General features: G+C 39.3%; 1 protein-coding gene across 1 annotated transcript in view; it reads right to left on the bottom strand.

Annotated features, from left to right (window-relative positions):
- Positions 1-1369: 1369 nt before the first annotated feature.
- The window catches only part of LOC139712961 (kynurenine--oxoglutarate transaminase 3-like), a 37149-nt gene continuing 12028 nt past the window's right edge, over positions 1370-26490 (bottom strand). Inside the window, exons 3-15 of the mRNA XM_071624742.1 lie at positions 19882-19946; positions 19043-19094; positions 17549-17650; positions 16870-17019; positions 11802-11888; positions 10947-11066; positions 8522-8642; positions 7647-7723; positions 6292-6381; positions 5567-5753; positions 4912-4982; positions 3240-3326; positions 1370-2056 (exon numbers count right to left, since the gene is read on the bottom strand). Coding sequence (XP_071480843.1) covers positions 1991-2056; positions 3240-3326; positions 4912-4982; positions 5567-5753; positions 6292-6381; positions 7647-7723; positions 8522-8642; positions 10947-11066; positions 11802-11888; positions 16870-17019; positions 17549-17650; positions 19043-19094; positions 19882-19946 — 1275 coding nt within the window. The 3' untranslated portion in view covers positions 1370-1990. The remainder of the gene's footprint in view (positions 2057-3239; positions 3327-4911; positions 4983-5566; positions 5754-6291; positions 6382-7646; positions 7724-8521; positions 8643-10946; positions 11067-11801; positions 11889-16869; positions 17020-17548; positions 17651-19042; positions 19095-19881; positions 19947-26490) is intronic.

Below are 26490 nucleotides of genomic sequence, written 5' to 3'. Positions count from 1 at the left end.
ACTGTACTTTACCAAGGATGTGTTCAATAGTTTGGAGAACACAAAATATGAATGTATGAGCAAAACTGCCATTACAACTGTTTGGCAAGAATGATTAGAACACAGCGACCTCACCCTCCTTGCTACCCCTATGTGTTGCTGACTGCCAACGACCCCCAGATGATGCTGGATGAGGGACACACAGCACCTCTTATGACCAATTCCCCCCCCCCCCCTCCCCCCCCCCCCCCCCCCCCCCCAAAAAAAAAAAAAAAAATTAACATTGCATGATCTCAATAAATCGTTTTCAATTAAATTGCTCAAGCAAATCTTCTTCCATTATCAATTGCCAAACAACGGGAAAACTTGCTCCATGCAGCTGCAAAGAATGACATTACTGCTTTATTGTGCATGCACACAGATTCAAGGGATGTATGATACCAATGACTCACAGGCTGAACGTAAGCAATCACTTTGTAAAAGTGGAAATTTGCACACATTTTGCGCAACATGAAACTGGCATGAAAATAAAAACATGATATTTTTTTTTGCTTGTTATATGTAATATCATTTCATAATTTCATTCCATGGAATCAAAAACGTGAAATTCATTTCAGCTGGCCAGATGCGAAGAATTCATCGCATGGAAATTTCCACTTTTACACTAGCTTCTTCTAATTTCCAGGTACATAAACCACACTAAAAACAAAACAAAACAAAACTGACATTAGATGGGGGGGGGGGGGGGGGGGGGTCCTTTCTTGTCTCTCTCTCTCATCTCTCCCCTTGTCAATGAATGCATGTATGACTGCAATGTGTAAACGTACCCTGAATTTCGTATCTAAAGCTACTACAGTAAAACCTTCATTTCACACTTGTGTACAGAGCTGCAAAATGCAAGAGGCACAGCTTCTTCAACTGCTTACATGCCCACCCAGAAAGTATACCATCCAACAGATGACAAATAAATGCTTTATATTCTTTAAGCAACTTATTGCTAGGGACACGTACTGATCTATGTCACATCCACCTGTCTCGTAGTACACCCTGAGGCTACTGTATTACTGATACTTACTTTCTAGTACGCAATGTTGTAGAAAGGATTTCCAAATTGCCGTTTACCGAAATTGCCGTTAAGTGTTTCTTGATTTTCGTTCCATCTCTATTGAAGCTCTGTGCCATTTCATAGGAAGATGCTTGAGTTCTCTGTTCAAGTGTTGACCAGAACCGGTTTAACACAGTCTCTACCACAACTTAGGTGTTCTTGGTTGACCTATTAACTTGACCCATACGCAGTAGAGGTCCAAACAACCCCATGACTCGGGCAACAGAGCATGACAGCAAGATGCGTGTGAAAGAAATACCGGTATGTACAAGTAGTCAGCTTTGATGCACATTAAGTATAAAAGTTATTGTCAAGCAGATGTACGGAGTGTTTCCCTGCAGAGCAGTAGATTATTCTTTTATAAATTTCACAAGTCTCCTTTGCTGCCTGTGTGGTTTAACAGCATGCACACATTCATACTTCCACGCCATCCTACCAGTGGAATATACCGCAATTCCCTCAGCTCGATACGAAACATCTGGATACCAGACTAGTCCCTTTCTACATCCATACTCTGTATGTATTTAAAATTTGCAGTCCCTCCACCCCAAGTTACAGTGCAGCAGCAGTCGCACTGGCCATTCAGTACAGATCACATCCTGATGACTGCTAGTCTTCACTCACGACTTACAAGACCATCTCCAATATAGAACATACAAACAGAACAGACTGTAAGGTAGACTACCAAACTGACCCCAAATTTAAAACATATGCATAAATTCTTCACCGTGATTTATTTCTCTAACATGTACATCCTAGTATGTATTTACACAATATCAGCTGATTTTAAAAAAGCTCTCTTAGCAAAAACAGGAAAAAAAAAACACCCAGCAACAACAACAAATTTGATTCACATGATTCAGGCCTTGAACACATCACCGACACTCTCTCTGACGCAGCCTTTATTCAAGCCTTCAAGGAATTGCTGAAAGTCTTCAGTTTCTCGGCAGCCTTCTCAATAGTGCAGTCATCCTGCAGAGGTAAGGGGTGAGGGATTGAGGTAGAAGATGTGGAGACAGATTTAACTATTCATGATAATATTGAAACATTTTTACAATCATTTTCAGTTATGAATTGATTCCAAACATGAATGGTAACACAATTCTTTTTTTTCCTATACTTTTGCATTATGATTATGATTACTATCATGACTATGATTTTGATTTTCATGTTGATGATATCTAATATCACTACTACTACTACTACTACTACTACTACTACTACTACCTACTGTACTTCATTTTTTATTCTTATTAGCTCAAGAAATATGATCTTACTACAGTAAGAAAGATTGCACATTTTCTTCTACCTTGTCATTTTTATCATGGCCCACTATTGTCAGAAGCAACTTGTGGGGGAGAATTTTCTTTTTAGATGTAAGCTAACCATATGTGACCCTGCATCACAAAACGCACAGAAAGTCGCCAGACATGAAATTTTAGTTAAGAGCATAATCTAAAAGAGCAGACTTTAAGCTTTAAAATGATGTATTATAACTCAAAGCAAATGGACCCTCCTAACCTATCCAAATATTGGAAAGAAAACACACACTCAGAAAAAGTGTGAACTGAAAAAAGAAGCTCTGAAGTGCAGTGTCTATTCAAGCGCTAAATCTTTACCAAGCCGCGCTAGCTGTGCAACCAATGGGACAAAAAAAAAAAAAACCAGGATGTAAACCACCAGAGTAACAACAATGAAGGGATTATCAGATTACACTGAAATTGAGCGTGCCTTATTAACGCATTCTGTTCATAATTGATGCTAACTTTCAAAGCAGTAGCATCATCCTTTAAAAAGTTATCAGAGTTGAAAGTGAAGCGTGTGTATAAGGTTTTAAAGAAATGAAAAGGGGACTCTAAAACACACCTAATCACACTATTCTACCAAAAAATGTTCAAAATAAACTGCTAAAAAAACACACTTTCCTGCCCGTTTTATGATCCCAAATTTTAGCATAATGTAGAAGAAGACTTGCTCTTTCAGAAAATATAAAAAGGTCAAGATCGGTTAGGTTGACCCATTTCACCTATTTTCAGTCCTCACACAAAATCAGTGTGTGCGACTTTTTGTTCCGTTTTGTGGTGCACGGTCACATATCGGGCGACTACCTGAAAACAGGTGGAAAGAAGATGAATACAAATAAGACTGAGTGTACCTTGATGAAGCAGAACCTGATGTAGGGTTCTCCCAGCGACTTGTGTTCCTTGCTGTAGAATGCACTGCATGGGATGGTGGCAACTCCCTAGGGAGAGAGAAAGAGGTAGATGAAGAGATTATATTATACAATATAGATAAATACATGTAAGGATGGACAAAAAGGACAGAAACATAGAAAGATTGACATGTACATAATATAGGATAGACAGATTCAGGTAGGGAGATAAGATATATAGATAGACAGATGAAAAGGAGAGTTACATATAATATACAGACAGATACATGTAGAATGTCAAGACATATAGATAAGATAGATAAAGTTAGGTAGATGATAGAAAGATAGACAGCTAATGGGCCAGTCACAAATCAGTTGGGATGCGTCGGCGATGGGTAAAACCCGGGAAATTTTAACAAAATCTTGAGACAGATCTCACGATTTTGCACCCGTTGGAGGCGCTCTCCGGACGCCTGCGGCTTGTCGCAGATTTTTTAGGCATCGCCACACCCGTCGCGGTCCCTAACTTTGAACTTAAAATTGCAAGATTGCTCGCAAGATTTTTCACCCATTTTTGGCATCCCACACACAATATCCGATGACCTACGATGCCCTCCAATTAATCGGAGGCGTCCTCCGAATAATCTGAGACTAGTCGCAAGATTCTGTGTGGGATTGGAAATTCAGGTTGAGATTCAATGTCTGCGAGTAGTCTCCGGCGCCCTCCGACTGAATCGGAGGCGCCCTGCGAAGATTCGTACGCTTTCTGTGATCGTCTCCGACGATTCGTACAGTGGAATCGTAGTAAATCGCCGTGTATATAAGGGCGCCTCCTTTTCCCCCACATATACCCAGGGGGAAAAAATTAAAAGAAAAGACGATCGCAGATATCGTCTCCGATCGCCTCCGATGCAATCGGAGGCGATCGGAGGCTAATCCCACGACTTTTCGACAAAACCGGGTCAAAATCCTTGAAAAAATCTCAGACAATGTGACTGCTCCACTTTTATTAGGATTATTGCTAGGATTGTTCAAGGATTCTTTATTTTCTACGACGACCCCCGGCCAAAACTAATCCCGACAGATCGCCGACATTGTGACTGGGCCATAAATAGACAGACGAAAAGATTGATAGACTGTAAGTCTGGGTGCTGCTTTATGTAAAGTAAATTTGAATTATACAACTGATAGACGTACTGTAAAACGAGGTATTTTCGCGAATTAGAGATGATGGCCTTCTTCGAGGCATGACATTTTTGACAATTGCCGCTGGCATTCACTGCACATACTGTAAACGAGAAAACATTTGCATGCATTTTAATTTGCGAATCTTGGCTTTCGTAAAATTGAAATGCATGCAAGCATTTCTGGCTTTACCGCATTCATTAGGGGAGTGATGCAGATGGTGCGTTTTTGAAATCTCACCCCGTCTTCTCTATGAGAGTTCTAAATCCCAAGAGACTTTAACCTGGGACTCACTCAGTTTCTGTGAGAGATTATCAAATATCATACGTCTGAGCTTCAGGTGTGCAAATGTTACCATATAGTACTCCAATGTATGTTGCTGTCTTCCCACGCAATGCTATATTGTTCCACTCACATGCAGTTCCATTACATTAATAAGAGGTTATAATCAGGGGCAACTGATAAGAAATAGTCATCAAAATGCCGGTACCTGAGTCTTGGTGAGAAAACGCACAAACTTGTAGTCCTCTGGTCCATCTCCAAACTCGCTCACATCCACGCCTATTGATACAAGACAGAGAAAGACACACAGAATGATTACGATAACATTGATATCAATGAACATTATACATACATAGATGATTTATATGAACAATAACATAAAGGCACGTCATGAGTATGAGAGAAACAAGGCACAGACAGAGGTTCAAATAAAAGCTATAAAAATTCTTGGATTCTTTGTGCACATTGCTTTCTTGATAGGATCGAATTCTGTGACATCAACACGCATGTCACAGTGCATCACACTGCCCATCTTAGGAATAGAAATTGAGAAAATTGGGGTTGGGTGGGAGGGGGTGATCCTCTGTACCGTATGGGCATTCCCAAATTTTTTTATTTTTTTTTCAGGAAAAGGGGGTATATTTCAGCGACTCGATTCAGAAAAAAATCCTGAACAATTTTTGAAATAGAGGTTTTCAGTATTTTCCCCTGAAATATTTCTAATCAGGGATAGTTTTCAAATCTTGGGGTGGGGGGGGGGGGAGGGGGGAGGGGGGGAGGGGGGAGGGGGGGGAGGGGGGAGGGGGGAGGGGGGAGGGGGGAGGGGGGAGGGGGGAGGGGGGGAGGGGGGGGCAGGAACTCACCCAGATGCCCATATTTGGCCATCATGAAGTAGCCCCCCTCCGGCATGATGGGGATGAGGTTGCACTCCTTCAGGAGCTTGGAGATCTTCTCCCGCTTCTCCTCCAGCTCCCGCGGCAGCTCCAAGAAGTAGCAGTCGGGCTGGCCCAGCCTGGAGAACTCCAGCTCGAGGCCCCTAGCAACTGCCTCCTGCATAGCAACCGGATGATGCAGAGAAAGTAAGACATAGTGGTGTATCAGCCCATTCCATGTGGTTTGTATACACACACACACACATACACACACAAAACACACCTTGTATTTCCCTCTTCAGATTTTCACAAATCTGTTTTGTGTATCTAAAAAGTAATATTCATCAAATATCTAGGATTTCTTTCTTTTTTTTTATTCAGAGGTAAAGAGGAAGAAAGGGAAAGTGGAAAATGGATGAGTACAAGTTGGAGGAAAGAAAGGAAGAAGAAAAGAGAGGGAGGGGAAAGGTGGCAAGGGAAAATGGGGAGGAGGTGGAAGGGGGGTGGGGTGAGGAGGACTTGTGTATAGGGGAAAATATAGATGCTGAATACTTGACTACCAGCAGAGGACAAGCTAATAAGGAGTTCATTTACAAGTTTGGGATAGAGATGCATCTAATGTTTCGCAGCGGGTGCACAGTTAAAGTCTTGATCATGATAATACTGATGTTAGAAAGTGGCTGAACATTAGCTTGTGGTCATATCTTACACATTACCTGAATGAGTGTTGGACATGTGTAGACACAGTTCTGATGAAGAGTCTGGCAGTTTTTGATCAGGTGAGGGGGCCCTATGCTCCATCCAAGCTGGGCAAAAAAAAACCAAACAGAAACAGTAGGAAAAAACAAGTGCCATTTGCAAATTATCTTGATACAACACACTTGTGGCTGTGAGGTTTGTTTCCTCCTTGATTGCCATTATGTCCTGAAGTAACCACAATAAACTGAGCTTACCAGGTAAAGTCAATGAGCTCACTTTCACTAGCCAACACACAAACAGGAACTAGAGACAGCATGATTATTTCTTATCACATTGACTGATATGGCTCCACACACCAGCTGTATCTCACCCATATAATTGCAGGTGCACAATGCACTGTACCTGCCAAAGATTTTGCCAACTAAATGTGCAAAATATTGTAATGTAATCAATCCTTTGCTGATGTAGAAACTATTCTAAACTATTCTGAAAATGCATAGAATACTTGTGGAGTTCACGATAGTGCAGTATTAATGTACCGAAAGCTGCTCTTGACCACTACACTGACCACCAACAGCTTTATCTCCCATTTACTAACTTTGTCTGGTCATTCTGTAGTTACTGCTTAGGTAAGACACTTCCTAGTGTGATAGAGATCACACCAGGATTTTTCATTCATTCATTTATTTATTTTTTCCATCTCCAACAGAACTTGTAACTACAATTTTTTCACATGAAATGTAAGTACATATATATGTCAACATCACATTTTACATACAATATGATTTACATACAATATCATCGGTGGATAACTGGGATAACTGCAAAATTTAGAAAAAACACAACAGCAACCACATCTACTCATCATATATGTAAACGATATTTTCTCTTAATCCCTCTCTTCTACAAAAATTGGTTGGATGGCACAGTCATTTGATAGGGACAGTATCGACATACTGGAAAATATGACCCTTGAGCACATATGGTCTCTCCCTTCCCCCAAGAATTGCAAACTTGTGGTGGCCTTGACACCAGACTAACAGAGACTCCAACCCCAAGCACCTTCTGATCTGGAGATTCTCCCGCCTGAAACCCCCAGCAAACGGGAGACTCCGACTTGATGTGCGCGAAGTTCCTTGTGGCCGTGGTCCAGCTCTAGGGTTCTAGATGCTATCTCATGCTATCTAAGGCTTATTTTTCAACATACGATGACACAAAGTAAGAAATCATTTCAAGCGGGAGAAATTAAATCTCAAGCGGGAGAACAGGAGATTTTGCAAAAATGGGCTTTCGGCGGGAGATCTCCCGTCGAAAACGGGAGAGTTGGAGTCTCTGGACTAATGGCATACAGGGGAATTCCCCTAGAGCTCACCTTCCAGCCTGTGGCACTGAAGATCTTTCCTGCACTGCACACTGTGATGGTTCGGTCCCACATCCCTGGGAGGGTGGCTATGAGGACATTACACAGAAGAAGTATTTGTTTAGATTGTGTTTTGTTCATATGCCCTATGAAAGCTGTTGGACATCCATCTCACTTGACTACATTCCCAAAGAGAAGCTTAAAGTCATTTTGCATCACCTTATGAAATTATGAGTCCGAAGGGTACGAGGATTTTTCAAGTAATAAACTGAAAAGAATGCATCTAAACAAGAAAATGCAGGTAACTTTACACTTTCTTTGAAAAAAAAAAGACGATTTGACTGCTGTACGGCAGAACAATTGCACTAAAAGTGGATACAGGCAGTTTCAACACAAACTTTGCATGACTTTTTCTGAAATAAAAAAGCAAATATAATTACTGAACATACTGTAAAACATGATATATTCGCGGTATGAAATTTTCGCGAATTGGGGCCGACGGCTTTTATTGCAGCATGAAATTTTCGCGAATTGCCACAGGCATTCAATGCATATAGCGTAGACAAGAACTTTCACATGTATTTTAATTTCACAAATATTGGCGCTCGCGAAATTCATGAAATTAGAATGCACACAAACATTCCTTGTTTTACAATAACTTGTGCCTAAAGACAGAGCATACAATTATGGAGATAATTACCAACAAAAAGAAAAAAAGAGAGGGCTCATATTGGCAAGGTGGATAGTTGAACCAGCTTTCATTTTGACAAATTCGAGTTCAGGCTTGTTCTCACAAAAGCTGCATACCAGACATCTTCTCTTTTCTCTCTCAAAAAAGACAATGATCAACCTCCCGTAATCTACCCTCGTCATCACTCCATGCTCACCCATTCTCGTGAACTCGTTGCCGGAGTAGACCAAGTGTTCGTAGACCTCGTCACTGATGCACATGACGTCGTGTTCCTTGCACAGGTCGGCAATGACGGTCAACTCTTCTTTGCTGAAGATCTAGATAAGACAGGCCAAAGATTTGCATAATGCTCAAGACATTTCTGTTTGAAAAGTATTATGAATGAGTTTTGGTTTGCATCCATGGTACATAAATTGTACAGCACATTTCTTTTTTTTTCCATTTTCATCCTTTAAAGCGCATAGAGACACTACGGTAGTGGTATGCGCTATATATACGCACTGTATTATTATTATTATTATTATTATTATTATTATATGACCTTCAGTGACCGTATCACAGTATGGTTGTTCACAGCAAAGGACATGCTGATCATGTTCTTACATAAAATTATATCAATCAATGTACAACAGGTACAATGTAGGCCCTACAGACTGAAGTTCCATATTTTATGGTCTTACAATGCATATTCTTGTCAAGCATGCCTGCACCTTTACATAAACAGTACAGCTCCGAATGCATCATTCTTAAGTTTCATAAATAACACTTGTGTCATTCAAAAATGAAGTGTAAGTGGACTAAAACCTATAGAAAGAAAGTAAAGAGTAAAGAAAAGAAACAAGATATACCTTTTTTCCATTCATGGAAAATTACAAAATGGAGTTAATTAATACATATTCATCATGAGTAAAGACTCCTGTAATATTTTTGAAGCAAGCAGGGATGCCAGTGTTTCATCTCTATTAGGTTTATGTCTGAAAAATCTCAATACGTACATATTTATTCCATGCAAGCAACCCTGAAAATGTAGAATAATAGAGGTAACTTGTGAGAAATTAAAGAAAGATAAGCAGGAAAGACATGATTTTCACTGCTAGCCCCAAAAGAGCATTTGTGACCCTGCACCTCAAAACAAACAAAAAGTCGCCAGACATGAATTTTTAGTTAAGACCATATTCTGAAAGAGCAGACTTTAAGCTTTAAAATGATGTATAACTCAAATCAAATGGACTCTCCTAACCTATCTGAATATTGGAAAGAAAGCACAAACTCAGGAAAAGTGAGAACTAAGAAAAGAGGCTCTGAAGTACAGTGTCTACTCAAGCGCTTAATCTTTACCAAACCGTGCTGGCTGTGTGATGAGTGGGACAAAAAACAGGAAGTAAACCACCAGAGTAACAACAATGAAGGGATTATCGGATTAAACTGAAATTAAGCATGCCTCACTAACACATTCTGTCCATAATTAATGCTAACTTTGAAAGCAGTAGCACTATCCTTTCAAAAGTAATTAGAGTTGAAAGTGAAGAGTGTGGACAAGGTTTTTCAGAAATGAAAAGGGTATTCTAAAGAAACACCTAATCACACTATTCTACCAAAAATGTTCGAGATAAACTGCTAAAAAACACACTTTCCTGCCCGTTTTATGATACCAAATTTTAGCATAATGTAAAAGAAGACCCGCTCTTTCAGAAAATATGAAAAAATCAAGTTCGGCTAGGTTGACCCATTTCACTTATTTTCAGTCCTCACGCAAAATCAGTGTGTGCGACTTTATGTTCGTTTTGAGGTGCACGGTCACATTTGGTGCATGCCGAGTCTCAAAATGAGGGGGCAAAAGTCATGTAATGTAAGGTGAGTCTACTCAGACCTAGCCTTTATCCCAGACCCTGCCGTAGTAATTGCAAGAGAAGCAAGCGAACTGTCTTCACACAAGACATATTCAAAGGGTGAAAGGGTCACAGGAGACATGTCCGAATTCCTTGACTTGTGCCTTTGAATTACTGAATTCCCCCCCCCCCCCCCCCCCGAAAAAAAAAAAAAAATCACAGCAAATCTGCAGTAACGAAGCGCATGCCTACTACATCTTGCACTGAAGGCCGAAGGGCCCTGGAAAGTTATTGGTCAAAGTGACCAGCTGCATCAGTCAGTGAGTGAATTATTCATCAGGTTTGGTCAAAGTGACTAACTGTACTAGTCAGTGAGTAAATCATTCAGCATGAGTGATGCACTAATAGTTACGCTTTCTCCCAAATCATCAAATATAATCACATACAAAGGTCTCAAGAGGTCCCCCTCCCTGATGTCTTGCACTTAGCTTTGGCTATCTTCACTCACGAATGTCAGTGCTACCAGTGTGAGGACCGACAAAAAAGGCTAAACGTGATGGTGACACCACATTTGCTCCTGTGACAATTGTTTCAGTCTCATTTTCTCCAAGGACTTGGGGTTATGGTTAGTGTTGTGATAGGGTTTAGGTTTAGTTTGATGGAGGATTAGGATTAGGGTAAGGGTTATGTTTGTGGGGTAGGTTTAATGTTTGGCTAAGCATGCAGATATTTCATGGGACTAACTGTCGCAGGAGCTAATGTCAAGGAACCAACCGTGACACCATGACTGACCTTCCCAAGTGGGTTGTTGGGATTGTTGACTATGATGGCCTTGGTCTTCTCGTTGAACAAAGACTTCAGTTCATCAGTGTCCAGGTAGAAATCTCTGGTTGAAGTCACCTTGTCGTGTTTCTACACACGTAGAAGAAGGGGACAACAACGTTGAGAATATCATCTTTCTACTTAATATTCTTTTGCTTTCAACATCTTTCTTATGCAGCAGAATTACGGATTAGACTAGACATAGAGATTGAAACACAGATCACTTTAAACCATAGCAAAAGTCCACACATGTTCAAACACTGTGTTTGGTCACAGCTCTTATGCAACCACCCCCCCCCCCCGCAAAAAAAAATAATAATAATGACAATAATTCACCTTGATACCAAAGTCTTCAATATTCAAAGTCATTTACAGCTAATACAATTTATGCAGTCCCTGTATCAATTCCATGTTGAACTCTTTAGAAATTTATGTTGCGGATATGACTGATACTTTGTTATGCCAGTGGAAGACGAATTTCTGTATTTTTAACAGACAATAAAGTTCCTTGTATCTTGTATCTTGTACTGTATACGTCATATATTTGGCAAATCATATTGATTTCCAAACAATTAAGCGAGTAATTAAATCACAACTGTGAAAGTACCAAAATGCACAGAAAAGTGTACATACGCACATGGCATTCATGTCAAGATCAGAGTTAAGAATGTTGTGTGTTGTTAAATTCACAAAAATAAAAACCTCACATACAGTACGTACATCCAAGTGAGGATTCGAGAGATAAGAGGAAATACTGGTCTGAATATGACTAATATGACTATGAGACAAGCATCCCAAGTGAGGATGAATTATCTATGGACATACCGGTCTGAGAGGGATGAACCGTGGCACTCCCCGGGCCATCCTCACCATGGGCTCGTAGCAGTCAAAGAACGGCTCGATGATGATGCACTGGTCCATTCAGATTACAAGGGGGAGGGGGAAGAATCAAAAGTCAAGATGATCAGGGCAATTCTTGTTCTCTCCATTGAAGGAGTGTCATCTGAACTGATAGTAGAGGCTACTATGTAATCCCGTGAGATTTTCGTGCCAAAATTGATTTTTTTCGCTAACTTTGTCAATTTGGGGGTGCTGAATCCAAAAAACTTTGGTTCCATTTTTTCTGACCACGTCTTCAGCCGCCATTTTGAATTTCAAAATGGCCGCCCTTGCAGATTGTATTTTGACCCGTATTTCATAGAGTGAGCATTGTAGAAGCTTAAAATTTGGTGCAAAATGCATGGGTGTGATGTCAGACACTCTGATAAATCTCTGTCTGATATTGTGGATTGTTTTGATACAATTTGTAGGCTGCCATTTTGAATTTCAAAATGGCTGCCATAGCAAGCTATATTTTTACCCATATCTCATAAAGTGAGCATTGTAGAAACCTCAAACTTGGTGCAAAATACATCGTTATAATGTCAAACACTCTGATATATCATTTTCTGATATTGTGGATTGCTTTGTAGAGTTTGTAGGCCGCCATCTTGAAATTCAAAATGGCCGCCATAGCATTTTTACCCATATCTCAGTTTGCAGTTATTGTAGAAGCATCACATTTTTAAGAATGCACATGCTTGTGGTGTCCAATGGTCCAGCACAGCTGTTTCCTAATTGTGGATCATTAGATAGACCACCATGTTGAAATTCAAGATGGCTGCCATAGAAAACATCATTATAATACTGTGGTAAGCGCCTTAGATGAATGTGCCAAAATTGTCCTAGTTAGACTGAATTTATTTCCAGTTCACGCAGAATGACAGCCATCTCTCTATTCAAAATGGCCACCATAAATTCAAAATGTAAGGATGAGGTTCTAATTACGTCATCAAGAGATGCTGAGGGGCAAGAACTGCGTAAGGGGGGAGGGGGCATACCACTGTCCGATAGTGTGGGCAAGCGCGTAAGCGTTACATCCCATATAGCCACGCGGGTATGCGGTTTGCAAACTGCGCGCTAAAACGGTTCGTTTTTGCCTCTCGGGCAACACGTTATTTTGCGTTGTGGAACCTCGTTAATGATTATATTTAATCCCAATCAATGAATATTTGTATAAGCAAGCATTGATGCAATTGAAGGTGATCTTACAAAACTTGATGCTGCCTCAAGAGAATGAAGACAAACGAGGAAAAGTCTCGCAATGGCAAGAAATGCTATATGGTCACCCTACCAGGCATCCCGTTCACAAGCTTGTTTGTTGGCCATAAACTGAAACACTTAAGGTTTGATAGATATAATTATTTCTGGAATAACACAGAATGAAGAAGGAATAAGTAAGCTTTTCCTGATTGCCCTTGAGTGGGTCATCTTCAATTATCAAGACTTCCAAGATGTTTATTGCTGTACAGCCAATTATTCTAAAACTACAAAGGAGTAATGATAGCTCAGTTCTGTGGCGCTTGCATCCATCAGAATTCCTCCACAACTTAGAAGATCATCACACGAGGGTAATGTAAGAAATTGACACTGCCTTGAAGCTAATAAATGTGGTGTTTGGCAGTCAGGTATCAGAAACATTCAAGGGAGATACTCTGGAAAGAGATGAAAAGGGCAATTTTAATGTTTTGTACTAAGAATTTGTATCTGCGAGAATTAGAATATATTAATCTCTGGAATATTGTGAGAAAGGCCAGACATTCAGCTCGTGCGAAAAAAAAAATACACCATGTAAGATTGGATCCAAAGTCATTAAGCTTAAGGGATCGCAAATTCTTCATAACATTTCTACTGGTTCTACAGCCTGATACATGTAGACCTGTCATTATCCGGTCATTGCTGAACGATACAATTATTGAAAGGTATAAGTTCTAAGCAATTCCACAATCACTCTTCATCTCATTGTTTTATGGCCTTCTCCTCATTCTCCCTATTAAAGGTTCATTTTTCCTACCCATGAATGCCTTAGAAATTCACAGAACTGAGCCAAATAATAGGCCTGAAAGTTGAAATACTGAGCAGTCAATTCCATCTGACACAGAGACCATGGAAAGAAAAAAAAGAGTTCATCAAAGATGCCATGGGAGTTACTGTCACCCGTCACTCACCAGAGATAGCCTCATTCCATTGTATGTATCAGAGCAACGAGAAAATCAGAGATATTGATGATTATTACGTAGACTCTAATATTTCAATTATCCTGATGGATCTTGTAGGTTTGCTTCACTTACTGCATTGCATGTTGTCTGCTCCATCACTGGAAAAGGAAATGATAAAGGTACAATTGACAATTTTGAGAGATTATGCTCTGCAGTTTGTTGCGAAAAAACAGGAACAGCTAAAGGTCTGCTCTTTAATGCCTTTCATGGTGCTGGCTGAAGTTGAAAATTTTAGGATGTCTCCAAGAGCAGATGGACCAAGAAGTATCTAAACCTTGAATCATGCAGAATGTGCTATGACACAGTCCGTGCCTTCCAGAAGTTTGGCGTGGATGACTTCAACCAGGACAATTTCCCGCTTTACCCTCGTAGAGACTTGACGATATAACCAGAGAACGAACCTCGTAAACTCTCACAACCTAATGTGTGCCTCTAATACATATAAATATGATATATTAGATTGTAGATATTTCGAAAGGGTATGCATAAATTGTTCAATTATTATAAAACGCTTCGAACTTCCTACATCAACGGTAGCCACAGAATTCATTATCATGCTCAAAAGCAAGAAATGCAAAAGTCATTATTTCTGGAAGAATTTAGAACTAATTCTCCCCTGTGTACAGTTTTAGAGTGCTGTTTCTAAACATGTGCAGGGAATGAGCCCAGAAAACATTTAATTATCTAAGTGACTATCCCATGAATTGTTAGAGTATATAGGGCTAATATTGTAAGTTCTTACAACCAAATCGTCTAAATGGGGCATTATTTAGTCAGTCAGACACAGTTATTGAGAGGGTTTTTTTTTGAAAGTCATTTGTTTTTAACATCAAAATCACATGATTTCCCATTCACAAATTTTACCCAAATGCTATGCTTTTAAAGGAATGTTTCACATGGCAGCATTTTTGCATTTCAACACAACAGTGTACCTACAGGACAGGAAACACTTGAAGTGATTGACTTATACATGAGTGTTTCACCATGCTTGGGTTTGCAGTTTAAAGATCTTACAGCACCAAATATGGTCGAAATACATCTTGAATTTCAAGAGTGGCGACCAATACAAATAATCCATTATTACAGAATGTATAGGCCCTATGTGTGTGTGTGTTTAAAGAATGTACACTGTAAGCCACCATAAACATTGATATGTCTAAAGTTGCTTGTAACCAGAGATATTAGCTGAAAAGCAGCCATTTTGAATTCTAAGAAAGCAGCCTTGAAAGTTAGGCCTATCTGCAATTTTAGGGAGGGGAAAAGTGCATCTGAATGTTCAACATATTATGAGCCCGGTTTATGCCCGAAATGTGAACTGTCTGTATTGCGTACAACATGAGATATGGGTCAAAATATACATTCTGGTATGGCGGCCATTTTGAATTTCAAGATGGCCAACTTTAATATCAAAATGAACCATCGTTCACTCAGAAAAAGATTTTCAGAATGTCTGACAACATACGTATGCTCTCTGCCCCAAATTAGAACCTTACACAATGCATACGATATGAGGTACCGGTCCAATTACATTTGTTATGGTAGCCATTTTGAATTTCAAGATGGCCGCTAAGGAAAATGATCCATCATTAAATAAATAAATGTACATATTAGCATGACTGACATCATAAGCATGCTTTTTGCCCCAAATTTATACTCTACATAGTGCTTACAACCTGAGATATGGGTAAAAATATAGCTATATGGCGGCCATTTTGAATTTCAAGATGGCTGCCTAAAAAATGTATCAAAGCTATCTACAATATTAGAAAATGGTGTATCAGAATGTCTGACATCACAAACATGCTTTTTGCATCAAATCTGAACCTTCTATGATGCTCACATTATGCAAATTGGGTCAAAATACAGTTTGCTATGGCGGCCATTTTGAAATTCAAAATGGCGACTGAAGACGTGGTCGGAAAAAATGGAACCAAACTTTTTTGGATTCAGCACCCCCAAATTGACCAAGTTAGCTAAAAAAATCAATTTTGGCACGAAAATCTCACGGGACCCAATATTTCGACATAGTAGACTGTACTATAATATCAAGCTGTGATAAACATTTTCATCTGGATTCCTTTAGGTAAAGTTTTTCCTTTTCTTATACAGCATCAATGCAAAAAACACTTTTTATTCTTTTAATGTTGTCATCTCTGCACTACCCCACAGTATCTCATTTTTAGAGTTGAAACATAGACTGCTGGAATATTGTGTCACTTATCCTTGATGTCGTAGTCAGTTTGTCTATGTGCAACATCATAATTTTTCTGATATTCGTCATTACATTATTACCATATCCTTTTCACTGATATAATCACGACTAATATCGACCCCGAGTTTTTTGCAATATTCATTTTTCAAAAAAACATATTCATCATCACCATTATCACAACCATTATCTTCATCATTGTCATCATCATCTCTATCATTATCATTATCACCATCACTATCACCATCACCATCACCATCACCATCACCATCACCATCACCATCACCACCACCACATCATCATCGTCATTATTATCACAGCTACCACCACCATCATCATCTTCATCATCATCATTAGAAGTAGTAGCAGCATGAGCAGCACAACCATCACCACCACCACCTCCACCACCATCATAATAACCATCATCAAAATCATCATCATCATCATCATCATCATCATCATCATCATCATCATCATCATCATCATCACAACCATTGCGACTATACCAATATCATCATTACCACCATCACCATCATCGTTATCACCATCACTTTCATCATTATCATCATCATGGGTCAGTTTTCACCTCATCTCCTGGATTGAAATGGCTGTTGATGGCGTAGTAGAGAGAGCCATAGGCCCCAACGGACACCAGTACACCATTCATGGGATCCACCTCGCGCCCCAAGAATTTACTGTACAGGGCTGCGATGGCGTTCACAAGCCGTATATGGCCCTACCGGAAGAGAGAGTGGTACAGAATTATAATTAATATGCTCCCAGTGATAAGTCTTTATATACGTTATCTTTGACGATATTCCACCATTGTCACTGTGCAATAAAGCAACAAGCATAATGTATCTACATAGATTGGCAGATATGATACGAATTTCAGTCAAAATTTATTTTTCAGGAACACTAAGAAATCTCTTGGCCTAGCTTCTCCAGAAGGCATGAAAAGTTACACTTGCTGTCACATACCTCAGTAACATAATAAAAGAATATGGACTTTTCATAAAGTGAAGATCTACAAAATTTCTTTAATCTTTTCACTATGTCTTTCTACTTATGTGATGTTACAAAGTGCTGTAGAGTTCACATCCAGCAATTCACTATTTTAGAATGGATTGTCTGATCTTCCTAAAATATTCAATAATGAGTGGCACACTAAAATCTTTTTGTACTTGTTGAATCCCCTTAGGGAGTGTATGGAAACTACCTTTTAGGTGCAGGTCAGAAGAATGAAGAACTCTCCTAATACTCACATAGGACCGTGTGTACTGGTTCATGAGCGGGTTGGAGCTTGGCTTGAGGATATCAGTGAGGGCCTCGGTGACGGGGTTTGGTGGGGCAAAGTCTGGAAAACCCTGGAAACGTTGGAAAAGGGCTTTGACAGTTTTCACAACAAGCAGCAACAGAGATTACATGCTACTTTCACCGCATCGCGATAGTTAAAAGAAAATGGTGGAAGCTGAAGAAAGTTTGAGATTGAATACTCAGGATTTTGTGCTTTCCGTTGTTTCATTTGTGTTTTGAAAGGTTAGTTCATTTGAAGAGTCTTTGCCTGGTTCAAGGAAGATTACTAAAATGCATTTTTAACATATTGTGCTGCTTCGTTATGTGTTCATAATCAATTGCAATAAAAAGATGAGAGAACACCCTCTCTCTCCCTATCTCTTTCACTCTATATCACTGATATTTTTGTGTCATTGGCAGTTTCCCTGTTTCACTTACAATTAACTCGTCATAGTCCTTTCTTTCTGTTTGTTTCACCTGAAGTCATGATATCAACATTTTCATACATGGAGTGATGGATCTTGAGATGCCCTCATCTTCTAGAGTAATTCACAAAATTATGAAGCTATGCTTCTCTTGTGAATTCATCTTTTCCATATAGAGTTACAAAATGAAATTGTATAGCTTACTTGTCTATTTATCTAAAAACAAAGTTGATTTTTACCTCCGCCAAGGGGGGAGGTTATGTTTTCGTTACCGTTGGTTTGTTAGTTAGTTAGCTTGTCCGTGTGCAAAATAACTCAAAAAGTAGTGAACGGATTGAGATGAAACTTGCAGGAAAGGTTGAGAATGACACATGTAAGAAACGATTAACTTTTGGTAGTGATCCAATAATTTTGGGGGAATTTATGAAGGATTTTTGATATTTTGGCAGGTAGGGTCAATGAACTTGGGAGTTCGGGCTGCGCGTATTTGAGGTTTGCATGCGCGCACTAAGGTGCGTGCTCTAGTTTCTGCTAGGCCGAGGTGTGCTGTGCAGCTGAGGGTTTATGACGTAACAAAGGCTTCTATATTGGGAAATCGGGCAATTTTTCAGCATGTATAGACCTATGGGTGGAAATCACTAATCTCTATGGAAGAGCCCAAAGAGCTTTTCCCCATTGGAAGAGAGGATTAAAAAAAATCTCTTTGGGAAGAGCAAGATCATTAGTGGAAAGTAACTGCTTGGCGGAGGTCTGCGCTCTCAGAGTGCTTTTCTAGGTATAATTGTATCCATGTTTTGTTGAAACTTATGTGATTCAAAGTTTCTTAAAACATTATGTACTCATGTATTAGCATTATGTACATGTATATTGCTTTGTTTTACTTTAAGTAGAAATAAAATCACTTGAATTGAACTGAACTTAAATATGTGTAAAAATTTTTCTCTGAGTTGAACACTGATCAAGATTTTAAAAGGGACCAAAACAAATGGCTGAAAAACAAATTATTTCATGCAGCAAACCACTCCCACATAAACTTACCTGTCCCAGGTTGATTGCCTTGGCCTCAGTAGCAAGTTTCCCAAACTCAACCCTGAAATAAAGACACAAAGCACATGACACAGCATGAAATAAATACACAGTGAGAGCATTTTTTTGTTCACTCCCTTCATGATATTCAAGAGATCAACAGATGTCCTTGTTGTTGTTATGGTTGTTATGCAGCTCTGCCTTGTGGGTTATTTGCTCCAAAAACAAAACAAAACAAAACAAAACAAGACAAAACATTGATTACATTAGTTCTTGTAGGTAAACTGAGTATTAGAAAATAAACTTAGCCCATTGAGGGCGAATCCCAAGTATACTCAGGCAGGTGTCCATGGGAAATGCATGTTGTAGCGAAATCAGTCCGTCTTCAACGGGTTAAAAGGTTTTAAGGAAAGCAGTTGTCACCCCATGCTGTCTATTCCTGCATCAGAATACAGGGTTGTCTCTTTCCTGTCAACAGAAAGATTGAAAACCCTACCAGGACAGCACTGATGTTTTGGACATTTGGGGGGGGGGGGGGGGGGGGGGCACCTATGCACAAGTATGTTCGTTTTATTATCCCAAACTTTATGATGATTTAGAAAAATTGCTCTAAAGCACAATATAGGAAAAACTCAATATTGACTAGGCTGACCTGTGTTACCTATTTTGAGTCCTCACACAAAATCAGTGCATGCGACTTTTTGTTGGTTTTGTGATGCGCAGTCACATATACACAGCAAAGATGAATGAAAACCTTGAAAAAATATAAAAAACAAGAATCAGCCAGTTACAATAACACTATCACTACCGCCACTCCAAAAATGACTGAACAGCAGTGTACCTGTACTTACCACACACTCCCCTCCAGTCCCCGAAGGTGCTCCGCTGTCTGCAACCGACCTGTCGCCATGGTTTCCTGAATGGGTATAGAAAAAAATATGGTTTTCAATTTATCCAGGGTATATAGCCTCTTCATTGTTGACATTGTTCTTTCAGAAGGTCCGGCTATCATTATTACCCTAGCATTACCAGGTACCCATTATGCACCTCTACGGTCAAGAGGAACATGGTACACTGTAAGTATACATTATCGTGTCCAAGGACTAATTACTGTAAACCATATTTCCAATGACTGGATTTGAACTCTGTTCCTATGATTGAAAGTTAGGGAGTCTTACCAACTATGCCACAGTGCCCTTCTGAAAATGCTTTGTTGATTTTTGTTGTTGTTGTTGTTGTTGTTGTTGTTTCATGCTAGCACAGAGGTCACTGTGCATAGACCTCCTTTCAAGTAGTACTTTTTCCCCTGATAATAAATACTATAATAATTTTTGTCAAGATGACATGTACGTACTTGTGCAACAAACCATTCAAAGATAAAAACCACTGAGTATCTCTTGACTATGAAGAGAAACGAACAAGATTAAAACAAACACAGCGATCAGACAAACTGATAGCACAGAGTTATGATGTCGATCAAAATGGTGGCAGTTTTCATAGTTCTGGTAAAGCATAAAGCAATTACTTGATCTGTGAACCTATCAGTTTTACAACACACACACACAGACACACAAACACACACACATCCAAACACTCACATAACCAGCAATAATGGACACTATCTGGGATCTCCGGAGTTAAGAGATATTTTGACCATATGGCTGGCTGTCAGACACACATCATCAAGTCTGCCCTTTGACTGCCCTTAATGTATTTTACTTCCTTTGCCTTACCATGTCACATCCTCTTTCACAGTGTCTTTTCTCCAAACAGTCCTTTCATGGACTATAATAAATGGCGATAATGCAGACCTCTTTTCCTTTACACTTATTTATTTGTTACTGCGATACAGCACTTTATTTGTGTGTGCATGCATGTCTGATGATATAAAAAATAAGACACACTGGCTAAGGGAAAAAACCCAGGTTGAACCATTCAATGAGCTACAGCATGAAAACAACTCTACATTCTCAATGAATTTGTCGTTTGTAGGCACTTTTCACAGACTCCTTTGAAAATCAGACCTTTCTGTGGCTGAAAGGCCAATCCTTCCCATGAATGAGTAGAGATTGAATGAATACAGGTTACCATCCTTGACTGAGAGTTTAGAGTGAGACAATGAGAGGGGTGAAGCAGGGGGAGGGGGTGGGGATGGTGTGGAAGGGGGTGGGGATGGTGTGGAAGGGGGGGGATGGTGTGGAAGGGGGCGATGGGGAGCTTTGACAATTTTACATACAGATATCCAAGTTTCAAATGGTTCCATCTTGAGCATGTTATCTAAGTTATCATTTCAATGCAGGGCATGAAATAAATGTAGAGGCAGCATTAATGCATCAAATTGAATTGGAGACATTTTTTTTTCTTTCTGGGTTTCTAGTTTGTTTGTTTGTTTGTTTTTTTTTGTTCAGTGTGAAAATTAGTTCATCAGAGTGAGACAGTTAATATTGTGTGAGTCTCACACATCTATTGCAGGAAAGCTGGCAGCCCTGTAAATGAAATAAACTCTTTGATATAAAAATAATACCAGTTAATCTGAATGACTGAATTCTGACAAAAAAAAAAAAGATTTCCTCATTTCATTGACAATTTCTTTAGGAATACTGACCACAGCTGCACAAGGAGTACATACACATGTATTATTGCGTAGTAAATTCCACTACTTAGCATGCGATCTCTATAGCACGTACAAGTACATTATGAAATGAACAGCTCCTAACAGATTCTCCGTTTACCAGGTCAAAGTGTCAATATGATAAAAACACATCTGGATTCCGAATCTAAGGCCCAAAGTCTAATGGGGCTCTGACAAAGTTGTACCGATGGTAATCAGTCATTAATGTCATGGTATCAAACACATTATGGTGGACTACTCATACAACTGTGTACCTATGTCTGTATACTGATGGAACGATGTGATAAGCATTTCCTGTTTTGTATGCAGAGCAAATGATGGATTTCTGAGTAAAATGTATTAATGTACATCAGTGTACATGCTGATCAGTTTGATCTACCTTGGGAACTCATACCAACTATTAAAAAATTCTACTGACATTGTACATAGAGATGTCAACAACAGGTCTGAAAGAATAACAAGTATTGAGGAGAATAGAATAACTCACCACATGACAAACAACCACGAAGCTAATTACAGATTTCATACTATGAAAGCTTTCACAAATTTCACGAATCACACTATCACAGTTGGACTGTGAATTGAACACAATGGCCCAAATTCACGAAGGTGGTACAAATGAAACCATGGTTTAAACCATAGACAAATACCATGGAACGCCAAGTGTTGCATGGAATATTTTGTTACGAAATCAGTCATTTCCTTGATGAAATGATTATTTTGTAACTAAATGAACATTTCGTCCACGAAATGATAATTTCGTTAAGAAAACGGTCATTTTGTTGACGAAATGACCAATTTCGTAACGAAATATTCTGTGCAACACTTGGCGCTCCATGGTTTTTGTCCATAGTTTAAACCATGGTTTCATTTGTACCACCTTCGTGAATTCGGGCCCATGCGAAAATGTCGCTATCCACTATGGTCATAGTGCACTTACGATAGCCTGGGTCAATTCGCGAAAACAAAGTCTCGCAAAAATCTCTGTGACCTCCTTACAGGTTAAAATATGTATTCACAAAAAGAATCATTTACTGTAAAATGATGAATGTTCGCGTGCATTTTAATTTTGCTAATTTCACAAGAGCCAAGATTCACAAAATTAAAATGCATGCAAAAGGTATTGTCTACACTATATGCATTGAATGTTTGAGGCAAAAACTTGTGAAAAAATGTCATGCCGTGAAAAAGACTGTTGGCTCCCATTTGCAAAAATTTAATTGCAGCGAGAATATTGTGTTTAACAGTATTATAAATTCCATAATGTACACATATTAGAAAAAGAAGAAACAATAAACCAGGTATGGGGTAACACTTGACATTATATCATATTGTATTACAGTGTATATCAGTCATGTGATAGTTACTGGATAGTAGGAGTCATTGTGAGACCTACTTGCTTGTATGGCAATCACACGGGTACATGGTGTACTCATAAAATTAACCTTGAATAATTCAAATTGTATCAATCATATTTAACCCGATTGCACAAAATCAAGTATCATACTATGCAAAAACATCACAGACTTTTCTAATGCTTTGTTCCAAGAACATCAGCAACAGACCACCTAAACTAAGTCTCACACATCAGGCATAACAGTCACACTGGCAGGGGTCTTTCTCACACTCACATGCCTGACAATTATAGATATTGTAATTTTATCCAGCAATTTTTGGTGTGGATGAAGCTTTTGAACATTTCGTGAGGAGCCAAAATTTGCAATAAGTAAAATGCACACGAATGCTTTGCCTGCCCAATGCATTGAATGCCACTCACCAGATAGTGAAAGTTTCACACCGCACAAAAAAAAAAAAAAAAAAAAAAAAAAATTGTTGGTTCCAATTCGTGATTATTTCTGGTTTTACAGTTTTTCTCACACCTCACTAAAAAGTCACAATTTAGGACAATCTTTTCCTATCAGAATAAGCCAATGTATTAGTTTTAGTGTATATATGCACCAGATCACATGATCTTCAGCATCAAAGTACCACAGCTCCTTACCCTGGCTGCGGCCTGGGACATCCCCCTCCCACACCTTCTCACCCGCAAAGTTGCTTCACTCCCTTGACATGTCACACAATAGGCCCATTCACACAAAGGGAAAAAGTGCGATTTAAAACTCGATTTTCTTATCGCAATCAAAATTTCGAAATTTTTTCGTGTGTGGACAGAAAAATCTCACTAATTACCGCGATCCTTATCGCGATCCAACTCGCACTATTAGTGCGATTTTTCAGAATAATCGCGATTATTTTGCTTGTTTACAAAATCAAGTCTCTTTGAATCGCGCGTGCACGAAACTCTATTGGGACTGCGGGGTCAGTCTTCGGTCATGCAAGTTTCACGCATGCGCAATTTGGCCACTGATCGTTCTTTCCTTGCTGCGAAGTGCGATTTTTCCCTGTGTATAAACGGTCGAAAAAAAAAAATCGAAATTTGGATCGCGATTGTAATTTCGATTTCCGTTGTGTGTGAACGGGCCTATTGTCACACAATGCCACACAATCTTACTTGATTCTATCTGCGTTTTAACCAGGGAGGTGGAACCCACTTCCCTCTTTTGTAAACCTTGGCAACTTTGCAGCAGTGCTCATGCAATGTTGGTATGTTTGCATAGAAGCAAGCTCCAGTATACCCAGTAACTATCATCTATTCAGTCTTCAGATAGTGAAAAAAAGAAAGAAGCTAAAGTCAAATCGACTCTGCAGAGATCATCAGTGGCGGATCCAGAGGGGGGCGCAACCGGCGCACGCCCCCCCTTTAATTTTCATAAAAAACAAAAGAAATAAAAAGAAAAACAATGAAATGAAACCCGCAAGTGGCACTAGAAATATTAGTCACGCCCCCCCCCCCCCCTTTACAGAATTCCTGGATCCGCCCCTGATCATGATCACACAATATCCAACCTCTATCTGAATGTTGTGTGAATTAGTGGTACTGCAGCGTGCGCCGCAAGCTTTGACAGCTGCAAAGTGAATGCAGTATACCAGTATGCACATTTGTTCAACTTCACACTTAAACTAAGCTTGCACAGCACATTTATTAAATCCCTATTGTAAAATGCAATGCAGCCTAATACCCTTCCACAGAGAGTAGGGTAATGAAGTACATTTAGTTCACTGAAATAAGAGTTGACACAGTCAGTCACACCAGTGCAAAATGAAGACTTTCACAAGAGTAACTTCCTTCAGTCTGGATTTTATACTCACCCTAAAACTTTGTGCTAAATGCTCTCTTTCCCAGTACAGTAGCAGTAGGACTGCAGAGCGCTCGAGCGGTCACATGCACACGTTTAAGACCAACACAGACGGCAAGATATATCCATTATATACCACTGTACATGTACTCAGAAGACCCACAAGTTGACACACACACACACACACACACACACACACACAATTGAACGAGGGGCACCTGACACAACCAGGGTAGCAAAACAAGGAGGTGTGTCTCCCATTCAGACTGGCCTATGAATAGCAACCCCCCCCCCCCCCCCCCATTCAGATTGCTCTCAAACATGAACAATCTCTGTGTCCTTGGATGTTCATACCATCCTAGTAGACATTTTTGCACTACGAATAAAAGGCTAATTCTTTGTTTACCAATATTTAGGAATAGTGAGGTTAGGGGTGGGGTTAGCAATGAGGGTAGGGGTAAAGAATACTGTAAAACATGATAAATTCGCGGCATGAATTTTTCGCGAATTGGAGGCGACGGCCTTTTTTGCAGCATGAAATTTTCGCGAACTGCCACTGGCATTCAATGCATGTACAGTGTAAACAAGAACTTTCGCGCACATTTTGATTTCGCGAATCTTGGCACTCGCGAAATTAAAATGCACGCGAACATTCCTTGTTTTACAGTATACTAGTACACAGAGATTGGGGTGGGGTGCATATCATAAGCTAATAAGAAACATACAGCAACTCCAGTAACACTGACTTCCTTAAAAAGAACAATTTAAATCAAATAATGAGTAGAATAGTTCAAGTTTCATATAATGCACAGTTATACTCGGAGGAAAAAGAAAGCGACAGACTAAGACTAGAACAGTATTCATGTTTTCCTGAAACAGTGATCGAATAGCAACTGAATCAAAATGTAGGCCTATATGACGAGATAATGTGATGACGTCATCACCTCACTATTCTCCCACTGCTTTGTGTTGTAATCATGTGACATAAATCATTGTTTTGTCAATATACATGTAATAGATTATATCATAGCGCGACTTAACTTCCTCTTCTATAAAAAATACTCACATTCTTCAACTCCAGTATCCAAATGGTATAATTTGAAAAAAAAAAAGTGATTTCTTTTCTTTTCTTCATGGCAATATCTTTACCTTTTTTTTCAGATCAGTGTGAGGGACTGGTGAGGTATAGTATTACTAATACATCCTCACTGCATGCAATGTGCATTCTACGGTTGTGACTGATGATTATCTTTTTTTCCCAACAAAACATAGGAAACTTGAAGATTCTTCCACTGCCTTATGATTTGCCTAATTCTGATTAAGTTTTAGCTTGCCCCGTATCTTTGATTTGACATTCTAACATATCAAATATACAGTAATTTCAGGCTTATCATGATTCTACTTTTCAAAGAGAAATCTGGAGGGATGACCTGCATCGCACTTAGTAGATCAAGGGTTTTAGGTTACAATTTTGAGGTGGTCTTTGCCATGATACTAGAAATCTGCTGAAAATAAAGATTCTAAGTGTTGCAGAAAACTCATGTCCTGTTAGTACAATTGTGAATGCATGTCTTGCACCTATTAGCATACCAGAGTGATGCATGATAAACATTGCAACACATTAAACAATG

Source organism: Diadema antillarum, unplaced genomic scaffold (genome assembly GCF_040938485.1).
Source record: "Diadema antillarum isolate AM-2024a unplaced genomic scaffold, OU_Dant_1.0 seq00001881_RagTag, whole genome shotgun sequence".
Taxonomy (NCBI): domain Eukaryota; kingdom Metazoa; phylum Echinodermata; class Echinoidea; order Diadematoida; family Diadematidae; genus Diadema; species Diadema antillarum.
Note: the sequence above shows the minus strand (reverse complement) of the source record. Positions and strands in the feature narration are given on the sequence as shown.